The 17,735-nt window shown below is 41.0% G+C and overlaps 1 protein-coding gene and 1 long non-coding RNA gene across 3 annotated transcripts in view; one reads left to right on the forward strand and one right to left on the reverse strand.

Annotated features, from left to right (window-relative positions):
- The window catches only part of THEMIS (thymocyte selection associated), a 67,979-nt gene that overhangs the window by 35,906 nt on the left and 14,338 nt on the right, over positions 1 to 17,735 (reverse strand). The window contains exons 3-4 of the mRNA XM_080999654.1: positions 15,279 to 15,737; positions 9,004 to 10,058 (exon numbers count right to left, since the gene is read on the reverse strand). Of these exons, the coding sequence (XP_080855780.1) occupies positions 9,004 to 10,058; positions 15,279 to 15,737 (1,514 nt within the window). The remainder of the gene's footprint in view (positions 1 to 9,003; positions 10,059 to 15,278; positions 15,738 to 17,735) is intronic.
- LOC308473921 overlaps positions 1 to 17,735 on the forward strand; it is a 37,986-nt gene that overhangs the window by 16,758 nt on the left and 3,493 nt on the right. The window lies entirely within an intron of this gene.

The raw sequence follows: 17,735 nt of genomic DNA on the forward strand, positions 1-17,735 counted from the left end.
ACAGGCACAGCGTTTTTTTAGCAGTGGATCCTGAAAAGTCTACAACAATATGGTTACATGCTCCAGACTTCCCCAACTTCCAGTGGCAGTGCTAATTTGGGTATCCTTTAGGGGAGAGAGCACTGGGGACTTAACGGTGTTCTTGTAATGTTTTGTTTCTTTACTAATATGCAAGCAGAGCATAGGTGGAGGTGAATTGACAGCATGCATATTCCTGCCAGGCAGCAGGGCCACTATCCCACATCAGATCAGCAGAGAGATACTCGCTCCTCCAAACCCAGGTCCCTTCAGCTCTCACCCTCTCCACCCCCCCACCCCCCGTCTCATGGGTTCTGTTCCCAAACGCCTGCTTCTTCACGCACATATAGCTCAGGAGGAAAGTGTGTCAACTGTCAAATTATCTATGTTCAAATTCTGTTAGCCTCTCCCATTCAAAGCACTCAAGAGCGATCCAGCTATTTTGTAACCATTAACTCTCATTGAGGAAACCTTCACCATCCACTCTGGGCTATTAACTAGCAGCACTGCCTGACAAAAGAAATCAGAAAAATAAGCTGGCCAGCAGCAGACATTAGCAATGTTATCAGCCAATAGATATCACAAACAAGGAAGCCATCTGATATAAAGAAACTTTCTCCAAAGTCCATTTTCCATTGCAGTTGGCAGACATTTTCTAATTCCAACTCTTAAACAGCCCTTTCTTAGGTCAGTATTCTCCACCTATTTTACATTAAGGGTAGCCCATCTGAGCATGTCCCCGATACTAAATATAGCCCAGAAATTGGCTGTAAATATTTTTGAAGTTCCCTTTTTCAAATGAAGCAGAGGCATGATAGGCTCTAGCTGCCAGGATGCTGGGTATAAGAGAATTGCCAGTGTGAAATCAAAGAGCCGAGAGTTTCCTGTAGGGAATTAATAACAGATGTAAAAAAGAGTTGATAACAGAACAAATGTGACTAAAACAGGCTTAAATGAACATTTAGATAATGTTAACTGATGTAGCTGTGAGTCTCGAGACATTTGACAGCCAGGAGTTAATTTGAATAGCTAAATTAAAAGGATGCCCGGAAGGGATACAAGAGTGTACTATTGAAAAATATAAAAAATACTTAGAAGAGAGCTCCTGAGGAAGAAGTAGTACGTGTACACTATAACACTCAGGCACAACACTCACTCTATCTACTACAGGTAGTTGTGGAGTTTTGCTTGGGGGTGGGGGCAATTGTCTACCTATGCCACTGTCAGAACAAAGGAGAATTAAATGAGGACTGTGGAAGAACAAGTAGGCCAACCTTTACTTATACCTAACTTAGGGTTGCCATACATCCAGTAAAACCAGGACATGTCCTCCTTTGGGGGGCCAACATGCCCACCCAGCCGGATTTTAATATTTTAAAGGAAATGTCCAGGTTTGGGTTGTTTTGGGAGGGCTAGGTGGTTTTTGGGGGGCCTGGGCATGTTCAGGAGGGTGCTGTGCCCCAGAGGTGGAGGTCCTGCAGCGGAGGAAGGCTGTCGCAGCAGAGAACAGGTAAGAGCTGGAGTCCTACCTCTGCACGGGATGGCAGCGGCTTGGGTTCAGGCTGCTCTGCACGCCGTGGTCATTGCCATCCTGAACCAGGGAAAGAGGTGTGTGGGCACAGTGGTAGCCCCGCACACCTGTGTACCTCTTTCCCCAGCTCGGGCTGCCCTCTTTTTTGCTCTCCAAGATATAGTAACCCTATTATAGCTTTAAAATAAGGGAGTTAGCTTTAAAATAAAGGAGTACCAAAGACTAAGAATAAAGAGATGGATAGGTCAGGTTTATCAAACAGCACCCTTCATTTCATCTCACTCCAGATGTGGGCAGTAAAAAATAATGTTGCCTTGTTTATTTCATGGTTCACTGAATTGTAAACTACTGTGGAACTGAAGGGCAGCATCTACATTTTTAAATAAATAAATAATAACTGCCACTCAGTTCCGTTCCATTCTGCAGTTCTCTTTGTAGCAGTACAGCAGGGTTGAGCTGTCCAAGCTCCGGACAGCAGCTGAGGTGTGTTGTGCATACACTGTGAAGGGCAAATGATGGGCACTAGGGTAGCACCTGGGTACCTGTAGCTTCTCTCATCTGACATCTTTGCTCATTCAAGACTGCTGTTTGCATAAATGATGGGCTTGAGATAACTACCTCTTAAAAACCTCATTCTGGTTAAATGCTGCTGCTCTGGGTATTTTGTTTTTCTTCTTGTTTTCTATATTTAATGTTGCATGTATGGCTTCCCCAGAGAGGCTTGCGTGGCCCCCACAATATTCTCTCTTATTTGCCAGGTGAAGACTTTCCTCTTCCCCCTGGAGCTTTTAATAGCCTTTATTTAAATGAGTGTCAAAGTTTCCCACATGGGCTTTGTGTTGTTGTTTATTTGCTACTACTTTACAGTGGTACCTTTGTTTTTGAATGTCTCCGTTGACGAGCATTTCAGTTTTTGAATGTCTCCACTGACGAACATTTCAGTTTTCGAACGCCTTAAACCCGGAAGTAAATGTTTCGGTTTTCGAACACGCCCAGGAAGTCAAACATGCCACGCAGCTTCCGCTGAGTGCAAGATCCTGAGACCTAGCTGTCGTCTATTGAGTTTTCAGTTTTCGAACGTTTCAGAACTCGAATGGTCTTCCAGAACAGATTACCTTCAAAAACTGAGGTTTCACTGTATTTGTTTCAAAATACTGTTTTAAAAGTTTTATATTGTTAGGAATAATCATTTTATTATTTTGTTGGCAAACATTGCATGATGTTTTTGAATTTGACATGCTGTTGGATAGGCAGTATAAAAGTAGAACTTAAATAAATGAAAATTTGTATTTTTTTGTTGGGGGGGGAATCAGAGATTAATGTGGAAGGAGGATGGAAGGGCCTTATGAATGAATATATTCACATTACATGGCTTAGGTAGCAATTGATCTGCCCATCCCTGCTCTTCAGAATTCAGAAATATCTTCTATTTTAGGCCATCTGCTCTCATTGCAAAATGTCCCACTTCATCATCTCTAGAAAAATGAGCAATGGAAAAGAGAGATGGTATTCAAACCTATTAAGAATGGAACCCAGAAATTTGTGACAAAAGAAAATATCAAGGTGTTAAGTTATTGAAAAATAATGTGCAAGTGGTATTCTTTTGTAGAGTCATAAGTGAAAAACCTTAATTCATCATGGATTTGACATTAACTAACTTCGCTCTCAATCCAAGGACTCATTACAGTTGGATCTGACTTCAGAGGTAGTTGCTTCATTGACTGCTCAGACACAGAGAGGCTGGTTTTAAATGGAGTAGCTTTGATATGTGTCTGTGAATGTACATATTGAAAGGCCATTCAACTCTGGCCTTCTGGCTCAGAACTGATTAACAGTTTGTGTGACTCTAATTAAAACTGTAAATGCTACATGATTCATAACAAAATAGTAAGAACCATCAACATTTAAAAAAACCAAAAACTGGCTTAATGGGAAACAATTTTACTGGATTGGATGATGAGGATTTTTAGCCATACCATTCAAATGTCCCAGATATTAGGTGATCATAACTGAAAAGAGGGGCATGCAACCCTTAGTCCCTCCTCCTTTTCAAAATAATCCCATAAGCTAACAACCATAAAAATATCACCTGAATATCTTGAGCTATTAACATGCCTTTATCAAGCCCACAACTCTGGGCAGGTCTTGCAAGTTAAGGCATACCCACAATATGATAGTTGTGTTCACAGAAATTTGATAGCAAACCCCATAACAATAGCACAGCAACCATACCATCAGTTCAACTATTTTGGTCTCCATTATCTCACACTTACAGTGTATGTTTAAAGCTAGAAAATTGAAATCCAGGACATGCATGACTGTTTTCCTTGACTGGATTCTTTAATATGAAATATAGTGTGGACAAATTGAAATAAAGCACCAGTATATTCGATGTTTTGAATCCTTGTTCTTCCAATCCACTTTCAATGCCCTATTTTGTAGATAACTGCACAATACTGTTACTGTTTTTACTACCATCATCAGACAATAACAGCTGTAGTCATTTCCCCTGGTAGCTTCAACAGGGACACTTGGTATGAACAAACAAAACTCCATGTACTCCAGCTAGTGGAGTTACTCTTCGTCACGACGTTTGTATGTAAAAATCATGGAGTAATTATTTCAATGGGAGCTTTTTATTAGCATCTTAGTGGCATTGCTTTGTCGCAGACTGGCAGTCACATTTTGTTCAGCCTTATTTCACATACCAGCTGTGATTTTAGCAGTTTCTGTAGACTCATTTAAAGTTAGATTCAGCTCTGTGAAGACAGTTGCCATAAGGCAGAGGCGCCACTTAATTCCCACTTAGCTTCTCAAAATAACTCATAGGGGAATCTTTTCTTTCTTCTGTGTGCAAGTTAAACTCTCGCTTTGGTTAATAGATGTTAGATGTGTGCTTTAAAGTAAGAATAATGCGCCCTTCGCTGCGCAGAGTTGTGACACCTCTGTATAAACCCATTGACAACCCAATCTCTTTTAAGATTAAAAGAGAGGGGGGAGAAAGAAAGATAATATGGCTCTGCTGAATTCTTTGGAACTCTCACAATTCAGGGGGATGATGGAATGGTACTCTGGAAGCCATCACATCTGTTAAGAGAAGACTGCCTTTCAGCTGTTGGTTTGCTACTGTAGTTTTTCTTATAAGGTGGAAAGGGTGATGATGAAAGGATACAAGGGTTTGCAGGGACAGTGGATAGATGTGAAAATATCATATAACTACATGGTGATAAGGAATGGCTTTATCTTTTAGGTTCATGTTCATTGAACCTGGGAATACATTTTCCAAATAAATTAGTAGTAAAAACCAGTAGGTGGTGGAATGGTAGAGGCTGTCACTCACCTGACCCCTGGTTGGTTGCATCGCTGTTGCTTAAAGGGAGGTAGAGGGGGAGGGAAGAGGAGATGGCAAGGTCACTGTGGTGCAAACACACAAGCGGGAGCACCAGATTGGTTCTGCTGGTGTGTTTGCATCTCATCAACCCTACTGCCACCTATATCTCCATGTTCTAGGACATTTCCTGGTATTTATGTCAAGGTGACTGGTTGTTAATTACCTGGGCTGCCTTCTTTTCCCTTTTGGAAGATGGGGACTGCATTTGCCACCTCCAGTCTGCTGGACTTCACTTGTTCTCCAAGAATTCGCAAATATTATGGACAGAGGCTCTGAGATTACATCCTCAAGCTCCTCTAGTACCCTTGGGTGCAGCTCATCAGGTCCTGGAGATTTGAACTCTTTAAAGTAGCTAGGTGTTCCTTTACCACCTCTATTCCTATTTGGGACTGCAGCTCCCTCTTTGCATCATTTATTCAGTTATCACCAGGATGGACACTGTTTTCCTTTTGGGTGAAGCAGGGGCAAAGTAGGAGTTGAACAGTTCCACCTTCTCTCTGTCACCCAAAAGCATTTCTCTTTCTTCTCTGTGCAGAGGACCTACTACTTAGTTGTTTTCCTCTTGCTTCGAACATAGCTGAAGAAGCCTTTATTATTATTTTTAACCTCTCTTGCAAGCCTGAACTGATTCTAAGCTGTGGCCGACCTGAGCTTCTCCCTGCACCTGTTGGCTACTCTTGGCTTCTCTTCCTTTGTGATTTCCCCTTTCTTATACATGCCGTTCTTAAATCTCAGCTCATCTGTAAGTTCCCTATGCAGCCACACAGGTCTCTTTAGATGCCTACCCTGAATACAGGCAGGCAGAAGGCAACCAAGGAATGAAGGAATCAAGCATAGGATTGCAGCAAGTTTAGGAAATGACACAGGGAAGGCTAGAATCTGACTATTGAGCAGACAACCCAGACCTATTTAAAACAAGGAGATGTCAGAAGAACCTATGGGCTGTTGATTTGCAGGTTTATTTTAGGGGGTTTACACTGAACCCTAGAAATATAATTTTGCTCCTCTATGACCTCAAGTGTTTCATCACAAATAGCATTCAAGCATGGGCTAGGATACTGCTAGTCCAAGTTTTGGTTGTTCCTGACATGGGTTGAGTATGCTCCTAGCATCTGGATTAAGAGTTTATATTGACACTGGGTAGCGACTGACTCGTGGCACAGAAGAGAACTGGATAAATGACTGTTTTGGAGATTTTCTTCATAGGCATTGAAAATGAGATGAAACAATGTGTTCCGTTTTTTTAATTGTAATATAGAAGGTTGCCTATGAACACTGAAGTATGTACTGTATTTCTTGCTTTAGAGAGAGGATGTAAACAAACTTAAATATTAATGAAATTGATGCATAGTTTTTGAAAGCAGCCCCCCCCCCCATATACAGATACTAAAGCAAATAGATATGTAAGGAGGGGATTTATGGAGCACTCAGCTTCACTGCTGGTAAACATGTTGAATTTCAGAATAATGTCACTGTCAGTGAACTCTTTTGTTGTGTCAAAGCAAACTTTAATTGCTTCATTTACACTCAAGGAAAACATTGCACTCCTGCTACGGTTCTGATTTATCTTTGTTGAAAGACCTCATGCAAATCATACCATGGGGTCGAGACAAGCTTCATTTGAATATAAAAGATTAATGTTTTGATTATTGTTCTTCATTGTACACAAGTAAAATGGAAGTACTCCATTCACATTTCTGCAAATTAACCCTGTTAAGCTACTCACCCACCATTTACAATGGCACAAAGCTATATTTTATTCTTACTTTTGTGAATATTGGGCCTGAATCTACCTATTCAAAATAATTGTGTGATACAGTTATATTGGGACTTTCCATTTTTAAAGGTGGTGGTGATGATGATGATGTCAGAAACTCTGTGTACTAAGGGTCAAACTGGACGTGACACTAAATATATCATTAACAACTATGTCAGGCTTCTTAGAAATCTAATAGCTTGCTTGTGGACACCCTTCCCATTTTTTATATGGTCTACAGCACATGCAGAAAGAAAGTTTAAACCTTCCCTCTCCATCTCCATTCCCATGAAAACGTCTCCCTGTGCTACTATTAAGCTTAGAGTTCCCCATGAAGATTCTCCCCATCCTGTGCCTATTATTATTTAAAAAAATTAAAAAGCCTTAGACCTGGTTCACATATAACATTGTGAACATTATAGCATTAACTATTGCTTGCCTTCTTCCAACAAGCTACATGCTGAAGCTATGGTTTGTTGTTGACTTGTGAGCCATGGTTTGTTTTACCTATAGCTTGGTACTACATGTGAACACAGCACCCTTCCTTAACCATATTTATTTCATTTCATTTTATTTATTAGATTTCGATACCACCCTTCATCCAAAGATCACAGGGCAGATTGCAGTACAAAAATACATACCATAGTAACAAACAATAACCCCCATCTCAATTTAAAAGGCCACAAATTAGCTAATTAGCCAAAGGCCTGTGATAAGAGGAATGTTCTTGCCTGGCACCTAAAGATATTTAATGAAGGTGCCAGGTGAGCCTCCTTGGGGTGAGCAACCACATAAAAGGCCCATTCTCATGTTGTCACCTTCTAGATCTCTCATGGAGGAGGCACATGAAGAAGGGCCTCAGTTGATGATTGCAGGGTCCAGGCTGGTTCATACATGTAATATAACCTGGAGTCTACCAGAGCATAGACGACAGAGGTTAGGTTATTCCTGTACAGAAAGGGGTGCATCTGGGTCACCAGCCGAAGCTAATGGAAGGCACCAAGACCACCTGAGCCTCAATTGACAGCAAAAGAACTGGAAATATGCCCAAGCTGCATACCTGCATAACCCCATCAAGAGCAAGCAACTTCTCATCCATCTGGTCTAGAAAACCAGTCACTATACAGTTCCTTAGTCATATCAGGATTGAGCTTCATTTTGTTGGCTCTCATCCAGTCCATCACTGAGGCAAGACAAGGGTCCAGCACAACCACTGCCACATTTGCAATAGAAGTAGAGCTGTACAATATGCTATCAGCATATTGCTGACAACGTAGTCCAAAACTCTAGATGACCCCATTTAGCAGTTTTCTGCAGATGTCAAACAGCATGAGAGATAATATGAAACCCTGAGGAAACCCATATTGAAGGTTCCACAAGGCTAAAGAGCACTCCCCAAGCATCACCCTTTGGAAATGACCATGCAAGAAGGACCAGAACCACGCCAAAGAAGTGCCACATGTGCATAACTTGGACAGCTCTAGAAGGATACCATGGTCGATGGTATCGAAAGTCTCACAGAGCTACAGTTTCTGAATGAAGCTCAGAGAAGGAGGGAAATAAAGAGAGAGACAAAACGCTTCTTCGTAACAATACATCAGAAAATGTATCCAGTGCTACTGAGTTGGTTGCGTGTTGTACATTTTATGAAAACGGAATAAAAATATTTTTAAAACTAAATGCTTATTTCCTTTTAAAATATATTAGCAGTTTAAATGGCAACACTGTCACAGAATTGCATAACCTACCAACACAGTTGCCTGCATTCTTGGACTCTCCTTGGATGCACAGATACAGATTCTCCTTGGACTATGGGACTGTCACAATGCTCTCCTGTGCTTCAGAATTCACCACTGAACCACTGGCTCCCAATGATGTATTTGGTGTTATATTTAATGCTGTCTTTGGGAATCTAGCACATCAAAAGCAAGAGTTATGTCCTAGCCTTCCTCCTCATTTTTTCTGAAGTGCAGATTAGCCTTAAATATTAGCCATGGAAATAAATAGAGCTTTAGACATAAAAGTGAACAGTCCAAAACTATCAGCCTCTTTCTGTGTCAAAACTAATGGTTACCTACAGATTGTGAGAGTAAGGCTGGGCTAGAGGGAACAAAGAATGAAGGGGTATAGCCTTCTGCTGGATGTTCCACGTAATACTGTAAGTCAGCCAGGGTGGATGGGGAAATCCAGCCAGATGGACGGGGTATAAATAATAAAATTATTATTATTATTATTATTGGAACTGGGTTACTGTTTTATGCCCAATATCTAGCTATGGATGTGTAAAAGACACAACATTCTTCTTACCTTTCTAGGTCCTGGTGTACTGCAAGCACTTTGGGTCGTTACAGTGAGAAAATATGCCTTGGACTCTTCAACTTTATGGGTTTTAGGAGGTCTGGGAGGTGGGTTTGTGGCCTGATTTCCATATTTTCTCATCATGTAATATTGTTCTTCCGTAATCTCTTCCACAATAGACTTTGTTGGGAAACACACAATATCTTCTGCATGTTTGCTCAGCAACTGGAAAGACATATTTAAACGATGCACAGGAGCTTCCCAGATTTCTGTGGGGTTGCTGAAAGTGCTGATTAACAAGTACGAATCTGTTATTTTTTCTTCAAGCTGCAGACATGGTATACCAGCCAAAATATCCTCTTGGATGGAAAGATCCCTTAAGGAGACTTTGACTTTAAATGGAAGACGGAAATATTTGCAAAGCTCCAGAAGTTCATACTGTTTCTTATCATGGACAAGTTCAACAAAGCCCCCTTCCATGCACATTGGAAGAAGTATACTCTTGTGGGTTTCGTTTGGTGATAGAATTTGTTCACAGGCCAAAGCATTCTCTACTTTCTTCTTCCCCGGATCAACAACTTCACTTAGTTGACACTCTGGAATTAAAAATTGGTTTCCAATAGAAACAGAAGACAGCCCTTCATAAGGGGACTCAAAAGCTTTGGTAGCTACAACATGAAGCTTCTCCTTCACACTCCTTGCTATTTCTAGGTCATAGGCAGTTGGAAACTCCCGTGGTCTTCTTTTGAACTTCCCTTTATAGCTGGTAGGAATTAAAAAGTGCCTTTTATAGGAATCGCCTTTGATCTCAGATGCTAAGATTCGTGTTGCCTGGCACTTTTTGTAAATGACTATTTCTCTACCAGGACACAAAATACTATACGATTGCTTATTTCTGACAGAGCCTTCAATTACCGCAACAACGATAGGAAATTCATTGCACGTCCTTTCCAAAATATCTTCCATGGACAATGGCTGAAGGAAACTGTGAATATTGTAACAGTCAGTGACGTCTTTGACTTCAACATCTAAATCTGAAAGGAAGTAAACAGTCTCTTTTTGAACTGAAAAGAGAAAAAAAAATGGGTTAACTGATATTGTTGTGCAAAGGTCTACTATGTAAAAATACAAATTTCTTCTACATATGCGTTAGTAGTTTCAGGAGGCTCTCAGTGTATTAACTGTATAATCCCTTTAATGATTTCAGCTCAAAACTTATGAGAATGCTATCATTTTGCAACACTGGTTTCAGGAGTAAGATGTGTGCTTCCTGGAGGAAGGGCTCAAGATCAAGGTGTGCTTGAGTCAAAATGGAGGGAGAAACAGAAACATTCCTGGAGCAGTTCCAAGTTGATGCTCCAGCAGAACCAGTGACAGATGGAGTAGTAGAACCAGTGGTTCAATGAAAAGAAGCAATTGCAAGCAGAGTACATGACAGGCCTCCTTAAATTTGGAGAGAAAAATGTGACTCCATGAGAGGTGAGAGCCATGTCTGATGAGATGCTACAAGGGGTTAAGAATGACCCAGGAGCCTGGCCTTGAGGCACAAATACAGAGGTGCCAACTTGCATTAAATATTGGGGGGCAGGTACCCCCCCGCATAATCAATCACATGACACAGCACCCCCCCATTTGAGTGACAATGTCCATCAATGTAGGGGGGCCTCAAGTATTTTAGGGGGGCAGAAGGGACCTTGTCCCCTAGGAGTTGACTCCTATGCACCCATATGGAAGGGGTGGGTACAGTGCCACATTAAACCCTGTGGCAGATTAAACCCTAGGCAGTCGAAATCTCAGGGTTGGGGGGCTCGTGCATGTGTTCTAGTGGGTTAACACTAGAAAGCTTGATTGTAATTTTCTTTCAAGATCAAATCAATATTATTTTGACCTGCTGTCTTGGGGCCCTAAAAAGGCTGGTGCCTACTCTGCCTATTTGATAATCTGGCACTGGGTGGCCAAAGCGATTCAGAGTGTGGACTGGCAGCTCAGGGGCTTAGACTACAAAGGGATGCAGTCAGTAGCGATGGGCTGCCTAGAACCAAGGAGCTTCTGATTGATTTTGCCCCTCTCCTGTGGGAGAGGGAGAGAAGGAGGAATTGAAGTTTGGTGCCTGCTGAATCAGCGCCTGTGGAGGTGCCAGAAAAAGGGTTGCAACAGGAAAAACTGGAGGTGTGTGAGAACATGCAGGAAAAGCTGAGAGCATGTGTGCATGTGGAGCAGCAGCCAGCGCTGGTGGGAAAGGCACCAGAGAAGCAGCCAAAAGAGAAGCAGGCTTCTGCTGAATTGCGTGAGATAAACTGCTCAAGATGGTCTTGTGGGGTGGGGACCAGTCCCAATACTGGAGGCAGTCCTTAAGCAGGCTCCAGCAGCCAGGGTCATGGGTTTGGGGGGCAAGAGCCACTGGGTCTGATAGGTGTTAGAACAATAATAATAATTTATTATTTATACCCCGCCCATCTGGCTGGGTTTCCCCAGCCACTCTGGTCGGCTTTCAACAAAATATTAAAATACAGTAGTCCAAACCAGCTTCCTGTATTCAGGAAATCACCTGGGAGACCAGCCATTTACCAAAGACAAAGGGAAGGTAATGAGCCATTAGAAAAGCCAGAGAGAGGAGATTCCGTGCCAGGTGAGAAATTGGAGGAGCCCTTCTCTCAGCTCTGATGTTTGAGTGAGTGAGCCCACTCTAAGCAACATTGCTGAGGCTTACAAGACTGGCATGGTTATTGCAAATCCACATTTTCTGTAAGCTTTGCACTTGGGTTGATGTGAAGAAGTAGCATTGCTGCTCTGGATAGCAGCTAAAAATTGATTAGTCCCTCTTAACAGCAGCTGTTTTATTTACAGAATGTGTGCCATGTCTGATACAGCCATCTCATGCGTATATATAGTATTTCAAAGAAAATGTGGGAATCCATTTTTCACAGTTCAGAAAGCAAATCGCTATCACATGAAAGTGAGTTGCTTCTAAACAGCACATTGTAGAAGTTGTTTAGAAATTATTCTCTGCGATTTCTATGTTGAATGCACAGTGAAACACATGGATATTATTGGAAATAGGAAAGCTAGTGAAGCGTATGTTAGGACACAGGGCTGTGAAACAAAATTATTGTATCTGACAAATAGCTGAAACTTAAATTTAAGGCCTAGGCCCTGCTTCTCAACTTTGGTGAAAAGCTGAATAAAAACCTTGATCTAAAACCAGAATTGCATATTTATAAACCTTTGGGCTCTGTGAAGCAAACCAGTGTCTTTCAAAAACCCACTTCCTTCCCCTCCTGAAACTCTCTGGATGTGTGTGTGTGCCTCTTTCCTGTTGACGTCTTTCAGTCACCATGGCCTAGACTGTGTTGTAGGCAAACTGAATATTGCTGTTCTGTTAATGTCTTGGTTCCTCTGCCTGATTTCCTGACTCGGAAAGACACAATTTATGGGAGCTGTTCTACATCAGGATGAATGCAAGTCAGAGACCTTTTGTTGCCTGAGGCATCCCCACCACCACATTCTACATTTAAAAGCCAACCAGACAGACAGCTGGATCTTACTTCAACACATGGGATGGAACAGTGTTTTCCACCACATCTGAGAGCAGCAGTAACAACATAAGAAAAGCCTGATGGATCAGGTCAATGGCCCATCTAGTCCAGTATCCTGTTCTCACAGTGGCCAACCAGATGACTTGGGGATTCCAGCAAGCAGGACCTGAACAGCCTAGCTCTGGGAATACAAGGCCATGTGGCACTCACAGCTCTGTCATCCAACACTTCATTGCCACTTTCAGCCCTCCAACATCTGCCATCTGAGGCCACTACCTCACTCTGTCTAATGGTAGGGCTCTACCATGGTTTAACATTGGTTACAACTCATGGTTTGTCTGGAGTAAGGATGGGAGAGAAGTTCAATTCAATTCACATTTTATTTGCACTTTCTGAAACAACATGAACTGAAACACAATCATCCTTCAAAATTCTTACTTCTCTGAATTTCGGAGCATAGTTCACCAGGCAGTTAAGGTGTAAAAATATACATGTATTAGTAAAAATAGCATGGGGAAATGCATTATATTGGGAAAATTGCTTTGCAAAATGTGATACTGTGTATACAAAATGTGCATATTATGATAAATTCACACTAAAATGCCAATGCATTTTTATGGGAACTTAAAAGAAAAAAAGAAAATTGCAAACAGATATGGTAATATGGAGAACTGAACTTAAGACTGGGAAAATGAAAAAAAATGAGAGAACCCAAAATGGAGATTTATCCACCCCTAGTCTGGAGGAAGCAAAACCATGAGCCCAGGTTTAGGTAATATGCTAAGCCAAAACATGGCTTGCCTTGGCTTATCAGAGCACAGCAGCAGAATGACTGAGGAGTGGGGAGCAGCAAAGAGCTCATGGCCTCCTCTCTAGTAGTCCATATTTTTCATAGAATCATAGAGTTGGAAGGTACCCCCAAGGGTCACCCTGCATTGCATGAATGCAGGAATTGACTTAGTATTATATGTGGACCAGGACAGTGAAGCCTGCAGCGTGGAATGGAGAAATGCCTAATAGAATAATGTCAGGATGTCCTTCAATAGCCACATGTTCAACGTCACCTGAACTTGGTGCCTTAAAGGAAGCAAGTGAGGCACACAGCAGTTATTCAGCCTACATGACAGCACCTTTCAGGAATGATACAGGAACAAGTTTTCCTATATATTTTCTCTACGTCATAGGTTCTCCCTTTTCTTCCTTGTGCACCTTTATTTACAACTCCACATCCACCCTCTATGTTTCCATATTATTTTGAGAACTGTGGCTCTTATGATCCCCACCAATACATAAGAACAGCCTTCTGGACCAGGGTAGTGGCCCATCTGTTCTAGCATCCTGTTCTCACAGGATACTGACCAGATACTTGCAGGGAACTTGCAAGCCGTATATGAGCACAGTATCACTCTATCTACCTGTGACTCCCAGCAATTGTTATCCAGAGGCACAATGCCTCTGACAGTGAAGGTAGCCATTGACAGGCTCCATGAATTTGTCTATAAGAAAATATCTAAAAGAAAACTCTTAGCACCAAAGCTCAAGGTTAAACACAGAAAAGGGCAAAGGAGGGTGGGGAAAAGCTACACAGAGGGAACTATAAAAGAATGAGCACCAAGGAGAATGAGAGAATCTTTTCTGAGAGCATAAGAAAGTCACTTTAAAAGATCCATAGAACTCCTGAGATTTTTTTTTAAAGACCCTACTTATATCTACTTCAGACATTTAATTTTTTAAAATAAAAATAGACCTTTGTTACATGTTCAAAAAGGACTTGTCCCCATTGGGTTAAGAAAAAGAAGGTGGGAGGGATATTCACATAACTCCTTCCCCCCCCCCCCCCAAATGAACAATGGATCAAAGTAAGCCATATAATTGTCATTTATTCAAATTGTTTTAGGTCTTTCAGGAGGAAGACTAGGTTAGAACTCTTCTTCCTGACATCTAGTTTTTCATTCTCAGCACACACATTTGCAGTTTTCCGGTTTTGTGCAAAACCAAGGAATCAAAATATATATATAAGGCTAAGCTCCTCCATTCAGGAGCACACCTGAAATAGTTAAGAACATGGCTGGAAAATAAATGAAAGCAATTGTAAATTCTCAATACAAACTTTTCAGATTGCTCTGCAATATTGCAGAATTTTATAATGTGGTTTACTTGTGCAGTTTTCTGGTTTTGTGCAAATCTGAGGGTTATGCTCTTCCATTCAGGAGAGCACCAGAAATAGTTAAGAGCATAGCCAGAAAAGAAACAAAAGCACTTTAAGGGAAGTAGCAGGAAGTAATGATTGATCCACCCACCTAAAAACACCAAAACACCAAAACAAATTGTCTGAGACCTTGAGTGAAGAATTTGCAGCCTAATTTCCCCCAAGTTGTTGGACTATCCCAATATCAGGTATTTACAGGGCAGAAGCATCAAGACTGATGCTCTTTGAAGGTAACGTTGAATGGTCCATGCAAATTAAATGAGAATGCAAACAGCTGCAAACACACAGTAAATTCTGATATGGTAAATTCAGAAGCTGTATACACATCATAGCTTTAAAGCACATTTTCTGGGAGCAGTGGTTTATCCCCTACAAACCTCCAATTTCCGGAGCTCCAATTTCCAGTACTCTACAGTTCTCAGGATATTTTGAGGGAACTGCAAACAACATCTGAAACTGATCTGTAAATCTTTCAGTTTCACTTTTGAGTATGTTGTTAATCAGGCCGAGATAGTTGACAAAGACAGTAATTAACTTACATTTCATCACTGCTTGTACTTCATATATTGGTGTCAGAACAATGCAGCCATCAAAATCCAGAGGAAGCGAGTTGGTAGAGCTCCTAGCTTTGCAGATATGAGTAAATGTCACTCTCCGACTTCTGCTCTTTGGGATTTTCCATTTGGCAATCTCTTTCAGGGTATAAGTCTGGTCATCTTCCCATTCATAGAAATCACCTTCTTGTGAAATTGGCAATACAAAGGCATGGAGTTGGCCATCCCTCATTAATCTACAGTGTACAGTCAATATCCCATTGCTGACTTCCACAGAGTTGAATATGATCTTCTCACCCCATTTGATGGTCAGGTTTTCTACTTTTATATCCTTAGAGCAATAGAAGCAGGGATGTTGCAGTTGTGTTGATCCAATCAAAACTTTTTTCACAATTTCTTCAACGCTAACATATGGTGTTTTATCAGCCACTATCCGGCAAAGACCTTCAAAGGAACATTTTTATTCAAGAAAGGTGCCTTGAAATGATGCAAACATTAAAAAAGTATCCAATACTTAACATTTGTAGTTATAATTTCCTTGGTACCCAAGAATGGGGGCATTGGTTGGGGATGAAAACAAATTCATAAAATAATAACCTTGTAAAATGTTTGCAGTTCAAATTGCTAACATAATCATAGGTATCATCTGAACTCAGGATGTTTGTATAAAACCAGGGAAATGACATTTTAAAAATGATAACTACCTTTCAAAGAGCCATTTGTATTATTTCTCCTTTTATTTGTACAGAAATATATATGTCATTTGTGTATGTGTGTCTACTTCTCTGTGTGTGAATAATTTGTGCCAAGGGGAAAAAGTGGATTGTAGCACATTTTCATGTGTGTTTTTAAAACTGTATCTAGCAGTGAAAAAACTTGGTTATCTATGTACGTATGTGTAAGTATATACTGGTAATCTTTCATCCCCAGGGCCGGATGAGGCCCTAAGCTACTGAAGGTAATGGGGCCCTTTATATGTCCAGCTGTCCTTTGTCAGCAACCAATTGTTGCTGTTTTTTGTGTTGAATATATGCTATATGGTCATTTATGGACCTAATAGGTATCTGAAGCCACTTGCCACTGTTGCTGCATGTAGGTTTTATTCTATTTGTTTTTATCTTATATTTTGGAAATGTACATCCAGGTTTTTTCCTTTTACATTTTTTGGGGGCCCCAAGAGAGTGGGGCTCTAAGCTATAGCTTGTTTAGCTTATACATAAATCCGGCACTGTTCCTGCCTCTTTCTGAGTTTAACTTTAAATATATATATATCTTCAGTTGTTTTCTTGGGTGCTAAAGTAGTCAGTCCTTCTCCTCCCTCCCCCCTTCCCTTGTTTGATGGTCTGCGGAAAGGGAAGCACTTTGATGGGAGGCAATGGTGAGTGACAAGTGTTTGGTGGGTTATGGGTACTTTGATTGCAGCAATGGCTCAGAAGAGAGCTGAGCCAGTTTTTCCTGATTGTTAGAAGGAAAAGAGGAACCAGCTTTGGGATTCAACAAAATAATTGTGTTAGCATAAGAAGACTCTTCCCCCCCTGTACACGCCCTGCTCCAGAGGGTTGGATGAACCCATAGAACAAATTTCAGGAGTGCATGGCCGGGGGGGGGGGGGAGATGGGGATAAAGTTCCATTGCAAAAATAGAAATCCTTGTGCTGTTGGAACAATTTGCTTAGTGATATGAAGAATACAACCCATAGCTTTTGGGAGCATGCAACAATACTGGCAGATTAAGGCCTACGAGTCATATTAATTATCCTTTTAACAGGCACTATATTAATTTGCATACTCAGATCTAATACAGAAGTAAAAAAAAAGTGGGGAGAAGAAAATGATGGATAGCCAAACTACTAGCATGAATTCTGTGCTTAGGCAGTAGACCCACCTGGTTGTTCAGCTCTAATTGCAACATTGAAATATTACTAGATACTGTACAGCAGCTTCTGCAACTGCAGTACCTAAAGGGCATCTTTATTTCCATGTTAATCATACCCATTGGGATTGTTTTGTTAAAGCTATAACAGAAAGAAAATGTTCAGTACATATGTACATTTGGGTAGAGTGGTTTTCTCTTAGACGAAGATTCAAAGGGAAGTTTAGAGAACATAGCAGTGGGATTTAATTTAGCTGTGCAATTAAACTATAACTTATGACTCAGCTGCACCATAACATCTCTTTTGAAGCATCTCTAACTGGAATTGCATGTTGCAGAGGAGCTGACACTGAATGCACCCATTTCTTGTTTTCTCTCTGTGTTACAAACGGTACAAAAGCTACTCTGGACCACACACATAGCAAGAAGAAAAAATGGCAGTGTGATAATGACCTATATTTTATGGCATTACATAGAGGCAGAGAAAGGCAGAAGATGTAGGTGATTTTAATGCCAACATATTTTGCTTAGCATGTAGTTCAATCAGTATACTGTTGAAATTATAAGGAG

The sequence above is a fragment of the Podarcis pityusensis genome, assembly GCF_964106645.2.
Source record: "Podarcis pityusensis genome assembly, chromosome: 3".
Lineage (NCBI taxonomy): Eukaryota > Metazoa > Chordata > Lepidosauria > Squamata > Lacertidae > Podarcis > Podarcis pityusensis.